Source organism: Neoarius graeffei, chromosome 19 (assembly GCF_027579695.1).
Source record: "Neoarius graeffei isolate fNeoGra1 chromosome 19, fNeoGra1.pri, whole genome shotgun sequence".
Taxonomy (NCBI): Eukaryota; Metazoa; Chordata; class Actinopteri; order Siluriformes; family Ariidae; genus Neoarius; species Neoarius graeffei.
This window is the reverse complement of record NC_083587.1, coordinates 43,195,632-43,211,827: the sequence shown is the minus strand read 5'-3', so window position 1 is coordinate 43,211,827 and position 16,196 is coordinate 43,195,632. Positions and strand designations below refer to the sequence as shown.

The following is a 16,196-nucleotide window of genomic DNA, read 5'->3' as shown; positions in this document are numbered from 1 at the left end:
GGTGAGACGGGAGTGATAGATGTCCGTAAGGGAGAGCTGAGGGGTACCATTGATCTTGCTGGCTGTGTTCCCTATGCGTTGCAGAGTCTTCCAGCAGGAGGCACTGCAGTCTCCGTACCACGCAGTGATGCAGTGAGTGAGGACACTCTCAATGGTGCCCCTGTAGAAAAAGCACATGATGGGGGGTGGGACTCATGCAATCCTCAGTTTGCGGAGGAAGTAGAGGCGAGTTTGAGCCTTCTTGGCCAGCGATGCAGTGTTGTTGGACCAGGAGAGGTCCTCAGCGATGTGCACCCCTAGGAATTTGGTGCTGCTCACCCTCTCCACTGCAGCACCATCGATGGTCAGAGGGGAATGCTGTGAGTGACATGTTCTGAAGTCGACCACAATCTCTTTGGTCTTCCCCACATTCAGGAAGAGATTGTTGTCTTTACTCCACTGGGACCAGTTGGCTCACCTCATTCCTTTTGTTGGCTTCATCATTGTTAGTGATGAGGCCCACCACAGTCATGTCATCTGCAAACCTGATGATGTGGTTAGTGCTGTAGATTGGTACACAGTCATGGGTCAGCAGGGTGAAGAGAAGCGGGCTGAGCACACACCCTTGTGGGGCCCCTGTGCTCAGCATGATGGTCCTGGAGGTGTTACTGCTGACCCAAATGTTCTGTGGCCTCCCTGTAAGAAAGTCCAGCACCTAGTTACAAAGAGAGGTGTTGAGTCCCAAATGTCCGAGTTTTTGTATTAGATGCTGGGGAATGATTGTGTTGAATGCTGAACTGTAATCCAAGAACAGCATTTGCACATAGGTGTTCTTTGAGTCCAGGTGAGTGAGGGCTGGGTGTACAGCAGCAAAGATAGCATCCTCTATGGACCTGTTTGACCTATATGCAAACTGGAATGAGTCATGAGGGGGAAGTGCACTTCATGGTGATGGAAGTCAGTGCCACGGGCCGATAGTCATTATAGCTAGATGGGAGGGGCTTCTTTGGCACTGGTATTATGGTTATAGCTTTGAAACACGTGGGGACAACAGCTTGGTTCAGGGAGATGTTAAAGATGTCAGCGAGGACATCCTTGAGCTTCATGGCACAGTCCTTCAAAACATAACCAGGTATGTTGTCTGGTCCAGCTGCCTTATGTGGGTTGATTCTGGAGAGGGTCCTCTCCACGCTGGCTGGAGCCAGACATACAGCCTGCTCATCCAGGGGAGGAGTGGTCTTCTGTGTTGGTGTGTTTTGTGTTTCAAAGCGTCCAGAGAAGTCATTTTGGCAGTTTAGCAATGTGATGTCACTCTCACAGGTCTGTGGTGGGGTTTTGTAGTTTGTAAGGGTTTGAATGCTATGCCAGAGAGACTGTGCATCTCTAGTGCTGAAGTGTCCAGATATTTTCTTGCTGTACTAATGTTTTGCCTCTCTGATGCCGTGGGACAGGTTGGCTCTGGCTGTTGCTAGACCTGCGGTATCACCGGCCCTCAAAGCTGCGTCCTGAGCCTGCAGGAGCCTGTGAACCTCTCCTGTCAGCCAAGGCTTCTGGTTAGCACAAACAGTGATTATTTTGCAGTGAGTGACCTCATCAGTGCATTTAGCGATGCATGCTGTGACGGCCTCGGTGTATTCCTTTAAGTCTATATGGTCATTGTAAGCGGCTGCTTCTTTGAAAATGTCCCATTGTGTAGTGCTAAAACAGTCTTTTAAAGCATAGGAGGCCCCCTCTGGCCACACACGTACCTCCTTTTGTGTTGGTCTGATGGCTCTCACTCTGGGTCTATATGCAGGTCTCAGCATGATGGTGATGTGATCAGAGAGACCCAGGTGGGGGAGGGGGGAGGCCTTGTAAGCTCCTTTGTGGGTTGTGTACACCAAGTCCAGTAAGTTGTCACCTCTTGTTGGAAAGTCCACATGTTGATGTAAATTGGGCAGTAAAACCTTTAAATCTGCATGATTTAAGTCTCCTGCTGTGATGAGGAATCCTTCTGGGTGCACTGTCTGTTGTTCACTGATGGCCTGGTAGAGTTCATTGAGTGCCTCGCTCCTAACGTTGGTGTTAGTGGTGGAAGGGATGTAAACAGCGACAAGCAGAATCGATGTCAACTCCCTCGGTAGGTAGAAGGGTCGGCACTTGATGATGATAAACTCCGCCAGTGGAGAACAGTGTTTGTGCACAACAGTAGCATTCCAGCACCAAGCATCGCTGATGTAAACACACACTCCCGCCATGAGTCTTGCCTCCTTCCATAAAGGCTTGGTCAGCGCAGTAGCATGTTAGCCCAGCTAGCTGGATAGCAGAGTCCAGGATGTTGTTATTCAGCCAGGATTCTGTAAAGATGAAAACCCAGCAATCCCTCACATCACATAGCGTAGATCTCATGCGTTCCATGCAGCCTATTTTGTTGTCTAGTGAGCTTACATTGGCCAGAATGAGGGATGGTATCACGGGTCTGTGCGGGCTAGCGGCAAGTCTAGCCCGGATGCCTCCGCGCTTGCCACGCTTCTGTTTTCTCTCACACCACTTCCGGCACCTGTGGCTACCTCCGCTGATGGATGGCTCAAAAACTGATGTCAAAAGCGGTGTTTATTACAAAATTCAATTCAAAGGTAAATACGGTTACAAAATGCATCTTTGAAGAACTAAAAGCCTTTTACTGCAACCTTAAACTATAAAAATACGTGACATTTTGGCACCATAAACACTGGGACACCCTTCAAACACCGTAAGAGCTTGGTGACCCTATCAGCAAGGTGCGCTATCATTTAAACGTTAAACGCTAATGCACAGCTTTGCCCTAATAAGTCTAATTTTTCTTCCTCTAAAGTGCACATATCAAAATAAGAGTCTCTGTTGCAATACACATTAAATCGATAAAAGTCCTTCTTGAAAGTGCATTAATGTTCTTCAATACTTCAATAAAGTCCTTTTCTATATCTTATAGGTTCAAATGAACAAACTCAAAAGTGTAATTGACAGGGTCATCTACAGCACCTCCCCTCTGGGCAAGACACAGCAGGCGGGTCCGGTGATGTAGTAGTCCGGCAGAGAAGACCCAAGCCTCGAAGTTCCTCTCTGACTTTCTGGTCCAAGACGAGATGTTTGGTCATATTTCCTATAGCTAGAAGGCAGTGGCGACAGTATCTTATGACCAACATTGTCAGTGCACTACTCGCACATGTACGTAGACATAAAGCACAGAGACGTACACTAGAACACGCACTTTTAGACACTAAGCTCAGAGAGAGAGGGGCCGCTGCGTCCGTATGCGCCGTCATCTTGAAAACATTTTTTACACATTCCTTGATTTTATTAAGCTGGTGTCTCTCATCTGGCTTTGCAGAAACATACAACTGTGTGTCATCAGCAAAACAGTGGAAACTAATACCATGCTTATGAATAATATCACCCGGAGGTAACATATATAAAGGAAAAATAGCAGTGTGCCTAAGACAGAACCTTGTGGCACACCAAACTTTACCTCAGTATGTCTCGAAAAATCACCATTTGCATCAACAAATGGATAGCGATCAGCCAAATAAGACCTGAGCCAGGAGAGGGCACCTGATCAAAGTGGGAAATTTACACCCTTCCTCACTTGATCTGATAGGTTGAGTTGAAATCAAGTTAATCAAAGTCCTAGCTCCAGGTGGCTTTCCTTATTATGATTTTTTATCAATGTTTGAGAAATGGGTATTCTGAGAGCACCCATAGAAGATTGTTAATCAATCCAAAATCTTGTCAAAAATTGCCTTATCAAATACCAATATGTAACCCTGGGTACACTGTTAATAAATTTACAGTACTCAATATGAACCAGTATCAGAAGATTTTAAGAACACCTCGGAGCCCTAGAGATGAATAGCAACGTTGAGAGTCACACACAGGAATGAATTTGAATAAATATGTCTATTATCACACAGTAGCAACCACTTGGCTATTAGCCTTTTACCAAAATAAATAATAAACCAATGAAAATAGTGTGCACAAAAAGAAAAAAACAAACAAACAAAAACTTTTGGTCCCTGAGTCAGTCCTTGAGCTCTAGCTTCAGTTTTATCATTGGGGCCCAGTAAATTTGTGTCAATGCCAATGTTGTCCAACCACACCATGGAGCGAGGGAAGGAAAGAAAATCCATCTTCAATTGAATCAGCCTGGCTCACCGTCCAGTTAACAGGAATTTACTCTTCACAAAACCTTTGTCCTGTTGTGGACTCCAAGGGTCTATGCTGAACTCCTACTTCAGCGGACTGGTGAAGATACCTCCTTGGTATTGAACTCAACAGCAGATCAGCCATATAAAAAACCCCTGATCTATCAGACAGGTCACATCCATAAAATTACATTAAAGCATTCACTCATATTTGCTATATCTAGCTCCTTATTCAATGTGAAACATCACCAGCATAAATATAACCTATAATTGGCATAACACTCTGAAATTATCTCTGTCGTACAACAAATTGATATCTGTGGCAGCGGGGGCATGGCCAAGTGGCAGTTTGTGAATGGAGGGTGGGGTCGGGGAAGGTGAGTGGCCAAGTCATTCCACCTGTTGTCAATTAATGTGTTTGTGTGTGTGGGGGGGGGTGTTTGTTGCAGTAATGGTGGAGCATAAAAGGAGTGGGAGAGCAGAGAAGACAGCCCAGGACCAGAACACGACTGTGTGTGTGTGTGTGTGTGTGTGTGTGTCCCCTAGAGTTGAGCAAAGTGAAGCTGAAAAGCTTAAATAAATGTGTGTGTGTGAACATTATCTCCCACCTGCTGTACTTCTGTACTCCACCCACATCAGGGAAACCGTTACAGTGGTGCCAAAACCCAGGAGTACCGAAGGGAACCAGCCCCATGGAGTCCTCACCGTTCAAGGACCTCATCCATGCCCTTGCTACTGCACAGCAGAACCAGCATCAAGTGCTGACCACCCTCTGGATGGAACAGGAACAATGCTTCGAAGCCTTGGTGCTGGCACAGCAGGAAGCTCACCAGGCATTCTGGCACCTGCTCATGTCGGCGGGGTCCTTGACCGCCACTGCAGTGGACCCTCCCCACCTCACCCTTACGAAGATGGGCCCGTATGACAATCCAGAAGCCTTCCTAGCGTTCTTTGAGCAAGTGGCCGAAGTGTGGGGGTGGCCAGTTGAGCAGCGCATAGCGCGCCTACTTCTGCTGTTGACTGACTAGGCACAGCTTGCCATGCTGCAGCTCCCCGCTGACAGCCGGCTCATATACACTGACTTGAAGCGAGCTGTCCAACAGTGTGTTGGCCACTCCCCAGAACAACAGTATCAGTGCTTCTGGATGCTGAAGTTGGAGGAGGTCAGCTGGCCGTTCACATTCAGCCAACAGCTCCGGAATGCCTGCCGGCTGTGGCTGAGGGTGGATGATCACGATGCCGAGGGAATCATCGACCTGGTGACACTGGAGCAGTTCATCGCGTGACTTCCAGGAGGAACGGTGGAGTGGGTCTAGTGTCCTCGCCCGGCGTCAATGGAACAAGCCATCGAACTGGCAGCGGACTACCTGGCAGTGGTTCCAATGGCAGGAGGACGTGTCGCCTCTTCTCCTTTTTTCTCTCCTTCCCTCTCCCTCTCTTCTTCCCTTCCCCACCCTGTTCCCCCACCTCAGAGGCGTGGGCCAGCTCCCCCCAGCTGGCCCGATGCACCTGTGGCATCCTCCCATTTTTCCCTTCTGTGTCTGTGTCTTCTCCCCCTCAGGTGAGTGATGCCCATAACATTGGTGCAGAGGGGAAGCCTGGGCCGGTGTGCTGGTGCTGCGGGGAGCCAGGACATCTTCAGAATCAGTGCTCCGCGATGGAGGTGGGAGTGGTGGTTCGGATCCTTGATGTGCCAGAGACCGTCCTTGATCAGGCCGGAGCGTATCGTATACTGGAAAGTGTGCAAGGAGATACGTATCATGCATTGGTGGATTCTGGCTGTAATCAGACCTCAATCCACCAAAGCCTGGTGCAAGGTGAGGCATTGGAGACAGCACAAGTGGTGAAGGTGTTGTGTGTGCACGGGGATGTTCACAACTACCCATTAGTGTCTGTCCATATTCTATTTTGGGGAGAAAAGCATAGAATAAAGGCGGCGGTTAATCCTTGTCTCACCCACTCGTTGATTTTGGGGACTGATTGGCCAGAGTTCAAAGAATTGATGGAACACATAGTAAGAGGTGGGTCCTGCATTAGTACGTCACGGGAAGATCCTAGTGTGGCATTGACTGGGGAAGCTGTCACAGAGCCATCTATGTCAGCACCGCGTCAGGGCGATATGAGGAGTGAGGAGCAGCTCACCCCTCCTCCTTCTCTCAGGGATTCCCTTGAGGATTTCCCGTTAGAGCAGTCATGAGACGAGACTCTGCATCATGCATTTGACCAAGTGAGAGTAATCGATGGTCAAACTCTCCAGCCAAGCGTGACACCGGCCTTCCCATATTTCGCTATTATTAAGGACAGGCTGTACTGAGTAACGCAGGACACTCAAACCAGTGAACAAATAACCCAGTTGTTAATCCCAAAGAGCCATCGGGAACTCGTATTCCATGCGGCTCACTTTAATCCCATGGTCGGACACTTAGGGCAGGATAAAACACTAGCCCAAAATGGTTCTATTGGCCAGGGATTCGTGGGGACATCCGTCAGTGGTGTGCGGCATGCCGCGAATGTAAATTAGTAAATCCTGTGGCCACTCCAAAAGCACCTTTGCGCCCTCTCCCTCTAATTGAGACCCCTTTTGAGAGAATTGGTATGGATCTCGTTGGGCCATTGGATCGGTCAGCATGGGGATATCACTTTATTTTAGTTCTGAGGGACTATGCAACACCATGTCCAGAAGCGGTGCCTCTCCTCAATATCTCAGCATGCTGTATTGCAGAAGCACTCTTCCGTATTATCTCCCAGGTCAGGATTCCAAAAGAAATCCTGACGGACCAAGGCACTGCATTTATGTCACGCACACTGCGCGAACTGTATGGGTTATTGGGAATTAAGTCTATTCGCACCAGTACCTATCACCCACAAACAGATGGCTTAGTGGAACGGTTTAATCAGGCACTCAAAAATGTAATTTGGAAATTTGTAAGTGGGGATGCATGTAATTGGGATAAATGGCTTGAGCCTCTGTTATTTGCAATGAGAGAGATCCTGCAAGCCTCCACAGGTTTTTCAATGTTTGTTATTATATGGGTGTAAGCCATGTGGCATTTTGGATGTGCTATGAGAAAATTGAGAGGAGGGACCTTCACCTAGCAAGAACGAAATTTAGTACGTTCTTGACCTGTGCGCAAAAGTCCACACCCTCACGCACTTAACCCAGGAGAATTTACAGCAGGCACAAGAACGTCAAGTCTGGCTGTACAACAGGGGCACGTGCTTTAGAGAGTTCACACCAGGAGACAAAGTGCTTGTATTATTGCCCACATTGAGCTCCAAATTAATCGCCAAGTGACAAGGGCCCTTCGAGGTCACACGGCGAGTCAATGACATTGACTATGAGGTAAGGCGAATGGATAGGGATGGGGCACTGCAAATTTACCACCTCAACCTGTTAAAACGTTGGAACAAGGGGGCCCTCATGGAGTTGGCGACGGTAGTTCTAGAGAAGGCGGAGCTGTGGCCAGAGGTAAAAAAAAAATTTCAAGCTACCTTTGTGGAGACCACCTCAAACTGGTCTAACTCACGGAGGTGGCTAAGTTACAGAAGGAATTTTCCGATGTGTTCTTGCCCCTTCCCGGCCACACCTGCCTCATAGAACACCACATTGAGACGCCCCTGGAGGTGGTAGTGCGTAGCTGCCCTTACCACTTGCCTGAACACACACAAAAAAAAAGGTGGTTCGGGATGAACTCAAGACCATGCTCGAAATGGGCATAATCGAGGAGTTCCAAAGTGACTGGAGCAGCCCGGTGGTCCTGGTTCCCAAGACCAACAGGTTGGTCCAGTTCTGTGTGGACTACAGAAAGGTCAACATGGTGTCTAAATTTGACGCATACCCAGTGCCTCGCATTGATGAGTTGCTCAATCGATTAGGCACTGCTCACTTTTATTCGACACTGGATCTAACAAAGGGATATTGGCAGATCCCCTTGACTCCTCTATCCCGAGAGAAAGCGGCCTTTTCCACACCGTTTGGGTTACACCAATTTGTCACGCTTCCTTTGGATTATTTGGGGCTCCCACTACATTCCAGCAGCTCATGGACAAGATCTTCCACCCTCACGCCGCCTACGCGGTAGCGTACCTCAGTGGCATCATTATTTATAACAATGATTGGCCGCCGCACCTGGAACACCTTAGGGCCATCCTAAAGTTGCTGAGGCGTGCAGGTCTCGCAGCTAACCTGAAAAAGTGTGCAACTGGGTGGGTGGAAGTATGGTATCTGGGTTTCCACTTGGGTCATGGGCAAGTGCATCCCAAAATTAACAAGACTGCAGCGATTGCTGCCTACCCGAGGCCCAAGACCAAAAAGGGGGTGAGACAGTCCCTGGGGCTGGCTGGCTACTATCATAGGTTCATACCTAATTATTCGGATGTCACCAGCCCACTAACTGATCTCACTAAAAAGGGAGCACCAGATCCGGTCCAGTGGACGGAGCAATGCCAACAGGCTTTCACTAAAGTAAAAACTGCACTGTGTGGGGGGGCATTTTTACACTCCTCTGGCTTCTTTCTCCCCTTTCTTTTACAGATGGATGCATCAGACAGGGGGCCGGGGGCCGTTCTGCCCCAGAAGGTGGAGGGCAAGGAGCGTCCCGTGCTGTACATCAGCTGCAAGCTCTCAATGCATGAAAGCAAGTACAGCACTATCAAAAAAGAGTGTCTGGCCATCAAATGGGTGGTCCTCACCCTCTGATACTACTTGTTGGGGCACCCTTTCACCCTCTGTTCAGACCACATGCCTCTCCAGTGGCTTCACCGCATGAAGGATGCCAACGCGCAGATCACCCATTGGTATCTCGCCCTCCAGCCGTTTAAATTCTAAGTGGTCCACAGGCCGGGGGCACAGATGGTGGTGGCAGACTTCCTGCCCCGTCGGGGAGTCCACTGCAGGCCGGACGGCTTCCCGGCCTGAGTTGGGCGGTTGGGGTACATGGCAGTGGGGGTGTGGCCAAGTGGCAGTTTGTGAATGGAGGGCGGGGTCAGGGAAGGTAAGTGGCCAAGTCATTACACCTGTTGTCAATTAGTGTGTGTGTGTGTGTGTGTGTGTGTGTGTGTCTCTAACTTAGTGTAACATATTTCATTACAATAATGTAAACATTACTCTGATTACTGCTTTAAACAACCTTAAATTAAAGGTTTAAACTTCACATTTAATAAACCTCATCACATAAGGCACAAAACGTATATTTATACACATTAACAGTGAACTGCTAGAGTTTCACTGAATACAGAATTATGTCAACAGTTTACAGCAAATAACAATGGTGAGTTTGACCGCCCTTTTTTTTATCCTTCTTTTAACAGCCAGCAGGTCTCTCTGTTCTCCCCATCGCTACATCATGCTAACCGGTTAATGTAAACTCAGTGGAAATTTACATTGCATTAGCTTAACAGCTAGCAGATTTCACTCACCTGTTTTTCTTAACGATTTACACATTTAACACTTTATTCACACTCACCGCTGAGCAGACCGAATTAGCCTGTCACTCATTGGACCTTACACAGCCAATTTCCAAGATCTTTACATGCTGTCACACACTTCTTCGGCAGTATAAAAAGTTTGAATCAGTGCAGCTTCTTCAATGTATTCTTTCTAGCAAAATGGCGATTTTTAATTTTATCTAGTAGTGGATGGTACAATGATTATAAACGCTAACAGAATCAGTACATCCCAGTTGTCACTGTAGTCATATAGTAACTATAATCACCCTTGTAATAATAATTTCAATAAACAGGTAATGTTCAGTTCCCTCTTCATTTATTCTCTATTTAAAAGGCACAACTGAGTCACACAGGTTGATAAGTGTGTAACACAGTGGCAATTTTATCCAAAATGTTTTTTTCTGCCTTAGTCAATTTATTTCCATTTCGCATGCATGCAGCTGTTGTAAAATTCAGTGTGTGTGTTTTCAGGCTTGGCTCCTCTCATCTCTTCTCATCTTGTTTTTGGGCTTAGCTCCTCTCGTTGTATTCTCTTTAACCACTCATTTCCTCTTGTTCTTGAATTTGCTTCTCTTTGTTAACATTTTTCTTGATAGTGGGGAGATGGTAATACCTTCTATTTGAACAATTTGAACAACCAAAAACAGTGCAAAAATGAGCCATATTGAAGACAGATTAAGCCTTGCTTACATGAAAGACAGTGTCTGTTTGACCCCCAGGTGAAATTATTACATGATGCTTGATGTCATGCACAAGGGGTCTGTAACATTATTATTCTGACAGCTTTAGGAAGCCTGGGCTACAATTAGTTGCTTTATATTAAATGGAGGGCTCATGATCTATCTGCCTTTAGCCCCTAAGGCAGAAAAAAACCAAGGGCCAGGCAAAGAAAAGACTGCTGTTTTTCCTGTCTCTTTCTTTGTGTGATTATTGAAGTCTTAGCTTGTGTTCATGTCTGTTAAGTCTAAGCCTTTATTCCTGTTATTTCCCAAGCCATTTTGTTTCCCTGTTTCTGAGCTTCCTGGTTCTAACCTCTGCCTGTTTTTGGGTTCATGGTCATGACTATGCCTTGTTTGTGTCTGCCTACCTATGAATCAACTCATGACTTGAATTTTGAAAATGACATTTGGACTGCCCTTAATAAAATAAATGCATTTCTCAAGGAATTCCTTCCTGCCTCTCAGCATCTCACTTCATGTTACACTGATTGAGACATTTGCTTTATCAGCCTTATGTGGTGAGAAAGATTGAAATCAAGATCACATCAGATCATAATCCACTTTCCCAGCAGACACTGTAATGCACTTCAAAGCTCTCAACTTTGGATTGATCTTTCTTTCCTTAGCTGTAGGTAGCCTGCTGAATACTTTCCTTTTATTGGCTTTTTATTGGCACTCAAATCTGCACTCATTTCTGGTGGATCTGGAGCCAAACCCCACGGACACTTAAATGTATTGTTTATAAAATACTACTATTGACCTTTTAAAGCACTGAATGGTCTCGGGCCACAGTACCTGAGCAATCTTCTGGTTCTTTATGACCCGCCACGTCTACTTGGATCAAAAGGTGCAGGCTATTTGCTGGTACCTCGTATAGTGAAGGCTACATCAGGGGGCAGAGCCTTTTCTTACAAAGCCCCACAGTTATGGAACAGCCTTCCAAGTAGTGTTTGGGAATCAGACACAGTCTCAGCATTTAAGTCTAGGCTGAAAACATATCTGTTTAGTCAAGCCTTTTGTTAATGGTGTTTATGAGGTAAAGGAGTAGATCTGGAGGGTCCTCAGACATAGTGTTTGGTAAACTGGAATGTATGGATGCTGTCAGTTCCCCACTCACTTGCTCACTCGAGTTTGTTGATGGTGTAGTGGCTGCTGCTTATGTCCCGGGGCGCTCTCATGCCTGTGTTACCTTCTGGCTCTCCCATTTGTTTTGCCGGAGTCCCTGCTTGCGCTCAGTGCAAAAAGTATACTGTTCCTACTCATCAGGTAATATTTGACATGCCTAACAACCTGTCCCCCCGGTCTGTCCCTCTGAGTTATATGTCAATCCTGAGATCGAGATACTGACCTCCTTCTGCTCCTCAGACCTGCCTAATCCATCCTGATGCCCTATGTCTGGCTGGAGTCTCATCACATCACTCCTGTGGAGGATGGCCCCATGTGGACAATTGACAGTCACACCTGGAAGATGCTCTGGATGCTTATAGTAATGCTTTTATGGCTGAGGACTACAGTTGACTTGCCAACTTTAGGACTGCAGTTGTCATGAACAGTTTTGCACTCAAGTTTCCATCAATGAAGAGTTATCACATCAACGAAACAGAATTCATGTTAAAAATGTTATAATCAAGTTGTCTGTTATCATCCAAATAAGGATGAGTTCCCTTTTGAGTCTGGTTCCTCTCGAGGTTTCTTCCTCATATCGTCTGAGGGAGTTTTTCCTTGCCACTGTCACCACAGGCTTGCTCATGGGGGATAGATTAGGGATAAAATTAGCTTATGTTTAAAGTAATTAAAATTCTGTAAAGCTGCTTTGTGATAATGTCTATTGTTAAAAGTGCTATAAAAATAAATTTGACTTGACTGTGCACAGGGCAGGAGAATTCACACACACGGGCAATTTAGCACAGCCAGTCTGCCTACCTGTACGTTTTTGGACAGTACAAGGAAATTGGAGAACCCAGAGGAAACCCATGCAAGCATGGGGAAAACATGCAAAACCCTACACAGACAGTAAACCAAGCTCAGGATCGAACCATGATCCCTGAGCTATGACATTACCCAATTTACCACCATGCTTCCCCAGGAACAATGTGTCCTACATTAAAAAAATAAAAATAAAAAATACACAGAATACTGGAAAGGGGAATTTTAAATGAATGAAGCATTACATGTATCCTTTATTATCAGTGGATTAAATCTTGTATGTTGTGTTTAAGTACCTCTGTTATTAACCTTGCAGGAAAGGAGTGGATCCACTGTTCCTTCAATCTTGAACAGAATGCAGACCAAACAGACTCCGCCCACCTACAACAAGACAAACAAATTCACTTCTGGCTTCCAGAACATTGTGGATGCTTATGGAATTGGAACCTACAGAGAGATTAACCCAGGCAATATGCAAATATTGATATTAAAAGTATTTGTTGCAAAGTTGGTCAAAACTTTTGTTTTAATCAGTTTATCAGGGATTCTCTTATATCAAGATATTACAAAACAGCCACTTACTCAAAGCCAGAAATTAAACTGAAGAAATGACTAATTCTATTTAGATTGGCCTGACCTTGTATTATGTTTTTTTTGTGCTGTAGCACCCTACACCATCATCACCTTTCCTTTTCTGTTTGCTGTGATGTTTGGGGACATGGGTCATGGTGTGCTGATGACCTGTGCCGCCCTCTACCTTGTCATCAGAGAAAGTCGTCTGCTTGCACAGAAGCGTGACAATGAGGTTTGAATTCATAGCTCAATTATTATTATTGATTCTCTCTGCATTATCATCTTTTTATAAGCTTAGAGTGTTATTTTAATAATGCAGGATTTTACTTTTTTAGTTAATTTTAGGAACATTTCTAATTGGTTTGTTTATGCTGATTAATGTATTCATTATTATAAGTTTCTGTTTGCATTACTGTATATTGCATAGTTATATAGTTTGTGCCTATTAACTAGCTGAAGATATGTTTGATACTACTAAACATCTCAAATCTTATCTAACTAAAACTGACTCTCTACCTCTGTTTCTTTCATTCTGTCCTGCTTTCCATGCATGTCTGTAGATGTTCAACATGGTATTCGCAGGCCGGTACATAATCCTTTTAATGGGTATATTTTCCATCTACACTGGAATGATCTACAATGACTGCTTCTCCAAATCCCTCAACATGTTTGGCTCTGGGTGGAGCATCAAGCCCATGTTTGGCTACAAAGGAAACTGGTCGTAAGTTTATCAGTAAGCAGTAGTGTTAGACTGAAGGATATCGACACTTAATTAGAAATATTGTCAGCAGTCAGAAATTTAAGTTGCTAATTCATGAAACTTCTAGCAACCTTTTACGCATCAGACTGTGAGGACAGATTGATTGGCTTTCTTGTCAGACTTCTTGAAACACAAGTTGATAGAAATGCTCATTATTACTATTCTAATAAAATATACTATATGGCCAAAAGTTTATGGACTTGACCATCACAGCCATACGATATATGGACCTTCCCCAAACTGTTGCCACAAAGTTAGAATCACACAACTGTATAGGATGTCTTAATATACAGTGTTGCTTGAAAGTTTGTGAACCCTTCAGAATTTTCTATATTTCTGCATAAGTATGACTTAAAACATCATCAGATTTTCACACAAGTCCTAAAAGTAGATAAAGAGAGCCCAGTTAAACAAATGAGACAAAATATTATACTTGGTCATTTATTTCTTGAGGAAAATGATCCAATATTACATATCTGTGAGTGGCAAAAGTATGTGAACCTTTGCTTTCAGTATCTGGTGTGACCCCCTTGTGCAGCAATAACTGCAACTAAACGTTTCCGGTAACTGTTGATCAGTCCTGCACACCGGCTTGGAGGAATTTTAGCCTATTCTTCTGTACAGAACAGCTTCAACTCTGGGATGTTGGTGGGTTTCCTCACATGAACTGCTCGCTTCAGGTCCTTCCACAACATTTTGAATGAATTTAAGGTCAGGACTTTGACTTGGCCATTCCAAAACATTAACTTTATTCTTCTTTAACCATTCTTTGGTAGAACAACTTGTGTGCTTGGGTTGTTGTCTTGCTGCATGACCCACCTTCTCTTGAGATTCAGTTCATGGACAGATGTCCTGACATTTTCCTTTAGAATTTGCTGGTATAATTCAGAATTCATTGTTCCATCAATGATGGCAAGCCGTCCTGGCCCAGATGCAGCAAAACAGGCCCAAACCATGATATTACTACCACCATGTTTCACAGATGGGATAAGGTTCTTGTGCTGGAATGCAGTGTTTTCCTTTCTCCAAACATAACACTTCTCATTTAAAGCAAAAAGTTCTATTTTGGTCTCATCCATCCACAAAACATTTTTTCCAATAGCCTTCTGGCTTGTCCATGTGATCTTTAGCAAACTGCAGATGAGCAGTAATATTCTTTTTGGAGAGCAGTGGCTTTCTCCTTGCAACCCTGCCATGCACACCATTGTTGTTCAGTGTTCTCTTGATGGTGGACTCATGAATATTAACATTAGCCAATGTGAGAGAGGCCTTCAGTTGCTTAGAAGTTACCCTGGGGTCCTTTGTGACCTCCCCGACTATTACACGCCTTGCTCTTGGAGTTATCTTTGTTAGTCGACCACTCCTGGGGAGGGTAACAATGGTCTTGAATTTCCTCCATTTGTACACAATCTGTCTGACTGTGGATTGGTGGAGTCCAAACTCTTTAGAGATGGTTTTGTAACCTTTTCCAGCCTGATGAGCATCAACAATGCTTTTTCTGAGGTCCTCAGAAATCTCCTTTGTTCGTACCATGATACACTTCCACAAACATGTGTTGTGAAGATCAGACTTTGATACAGTAGATCCCTGTTCTTTAAATAAAACAGGGTGCCCACTCACACTTGATTGTCATCCCACTGATTGAAAACACCTGACTCTAATTTCACCTTCAAATTAACTGCTAATCCTAGAGGTTCACATACTTTTGCCACTCACAGATATGTAATACTGGATCATTTTCCTCAATAAATAAATGACCAAGTATAATATTTTTGTCTCATTTGTTTAACTGGGTTCTCTTTATCTATTTTTAGGATTTGTGTGAAAATCTGACGATGTTTTAGGTCATATTTATGTAGAAATATAGAAAATTCTGAAGGGTTCACAAACTTTCGAGCACCACTGTACAATAGTATTTTAATTTCCCTTCACTAGAACTAATGGGCCCAAACATGTTCCAGCGTGACGATGCCCCTATGCAAAAAAAAAAAATGAGGTACATAAAGACTTGGTTTACCGAGGTTGGTGTGGAAGAACCTGAGTGGCCTGCAGAGAGCCCTGATGTCAACTTCAACAAAATAGACTTCATGTTAAAACTATAATGAATTTCCTGGTTATACAATTGCACTTTTTCACCATGTAGGACACACTTGAGCAAGGCACATAACCCTCAATTGCTCCCCAGGCTGCTCTGGGTATGTTGTACCGTACGTCACTCTGGATAAGTGTGTCTGCTTAATGCCATGAATGTAATGTAACTTCTAGAAGCAAGTTATTTATAATCGCACTATCTGTTATCACCCAAATGAGGATGGGTTCACTTTTGAGTCTGGTTACTCTCAAGGTTTATTCCTCATCTCATCCCAGGGAGTTTTCCTTTGCCACCATCACCACAGGCTTGCTCATTATGGTTAAAAAGGGATAAATTTGAGTACATATGTTTAAAATGTTTAAATTTTCTGTAAAGCTGCTTTGCAACAATATCTACTGTTAAAAGTACTATACAAATAAATTGACTTGACCATCCAGACCGTTACCAGCAACAAGTATGAAAGCCAAAGTTTGTCATGGTAAGAGGTCGTGTTAGTGCCCCTGGCAAAGGTAACTAACACTTCTGTGATGGCAGAAAAG

General features: G+C 44.6%; 1 protein-coding gene across 1 annotated transcript in view; it reads left to right on the top strand.

The window, feature by feature from the left end:
* The window catches only part of atp6v0a1b (ATPase H+ transporting V0 subunit a1b), a 119,867-nt gene that overhangs the window by 52,761 nt on the left and 50,910 nt on the right, over positions 1-16,196 (top strand). The window contains exons 11-13 of the mRNA XM_060900110.1: positions 12,549-12,699; positions 12,898-13,037; positions 13,366-13,526. Of these exons, the coding sequence (XP_060756093.1) occupies positions 12,549-12,699; positions 12,898-13,037; positions 13,366-13,526 (452 nt within the window). The remainder of the gene's footprint in view (positions 1-12,548; positions 12,700-12,897; positions 13,038-13,365; positions 13,527-16,196) is intronic.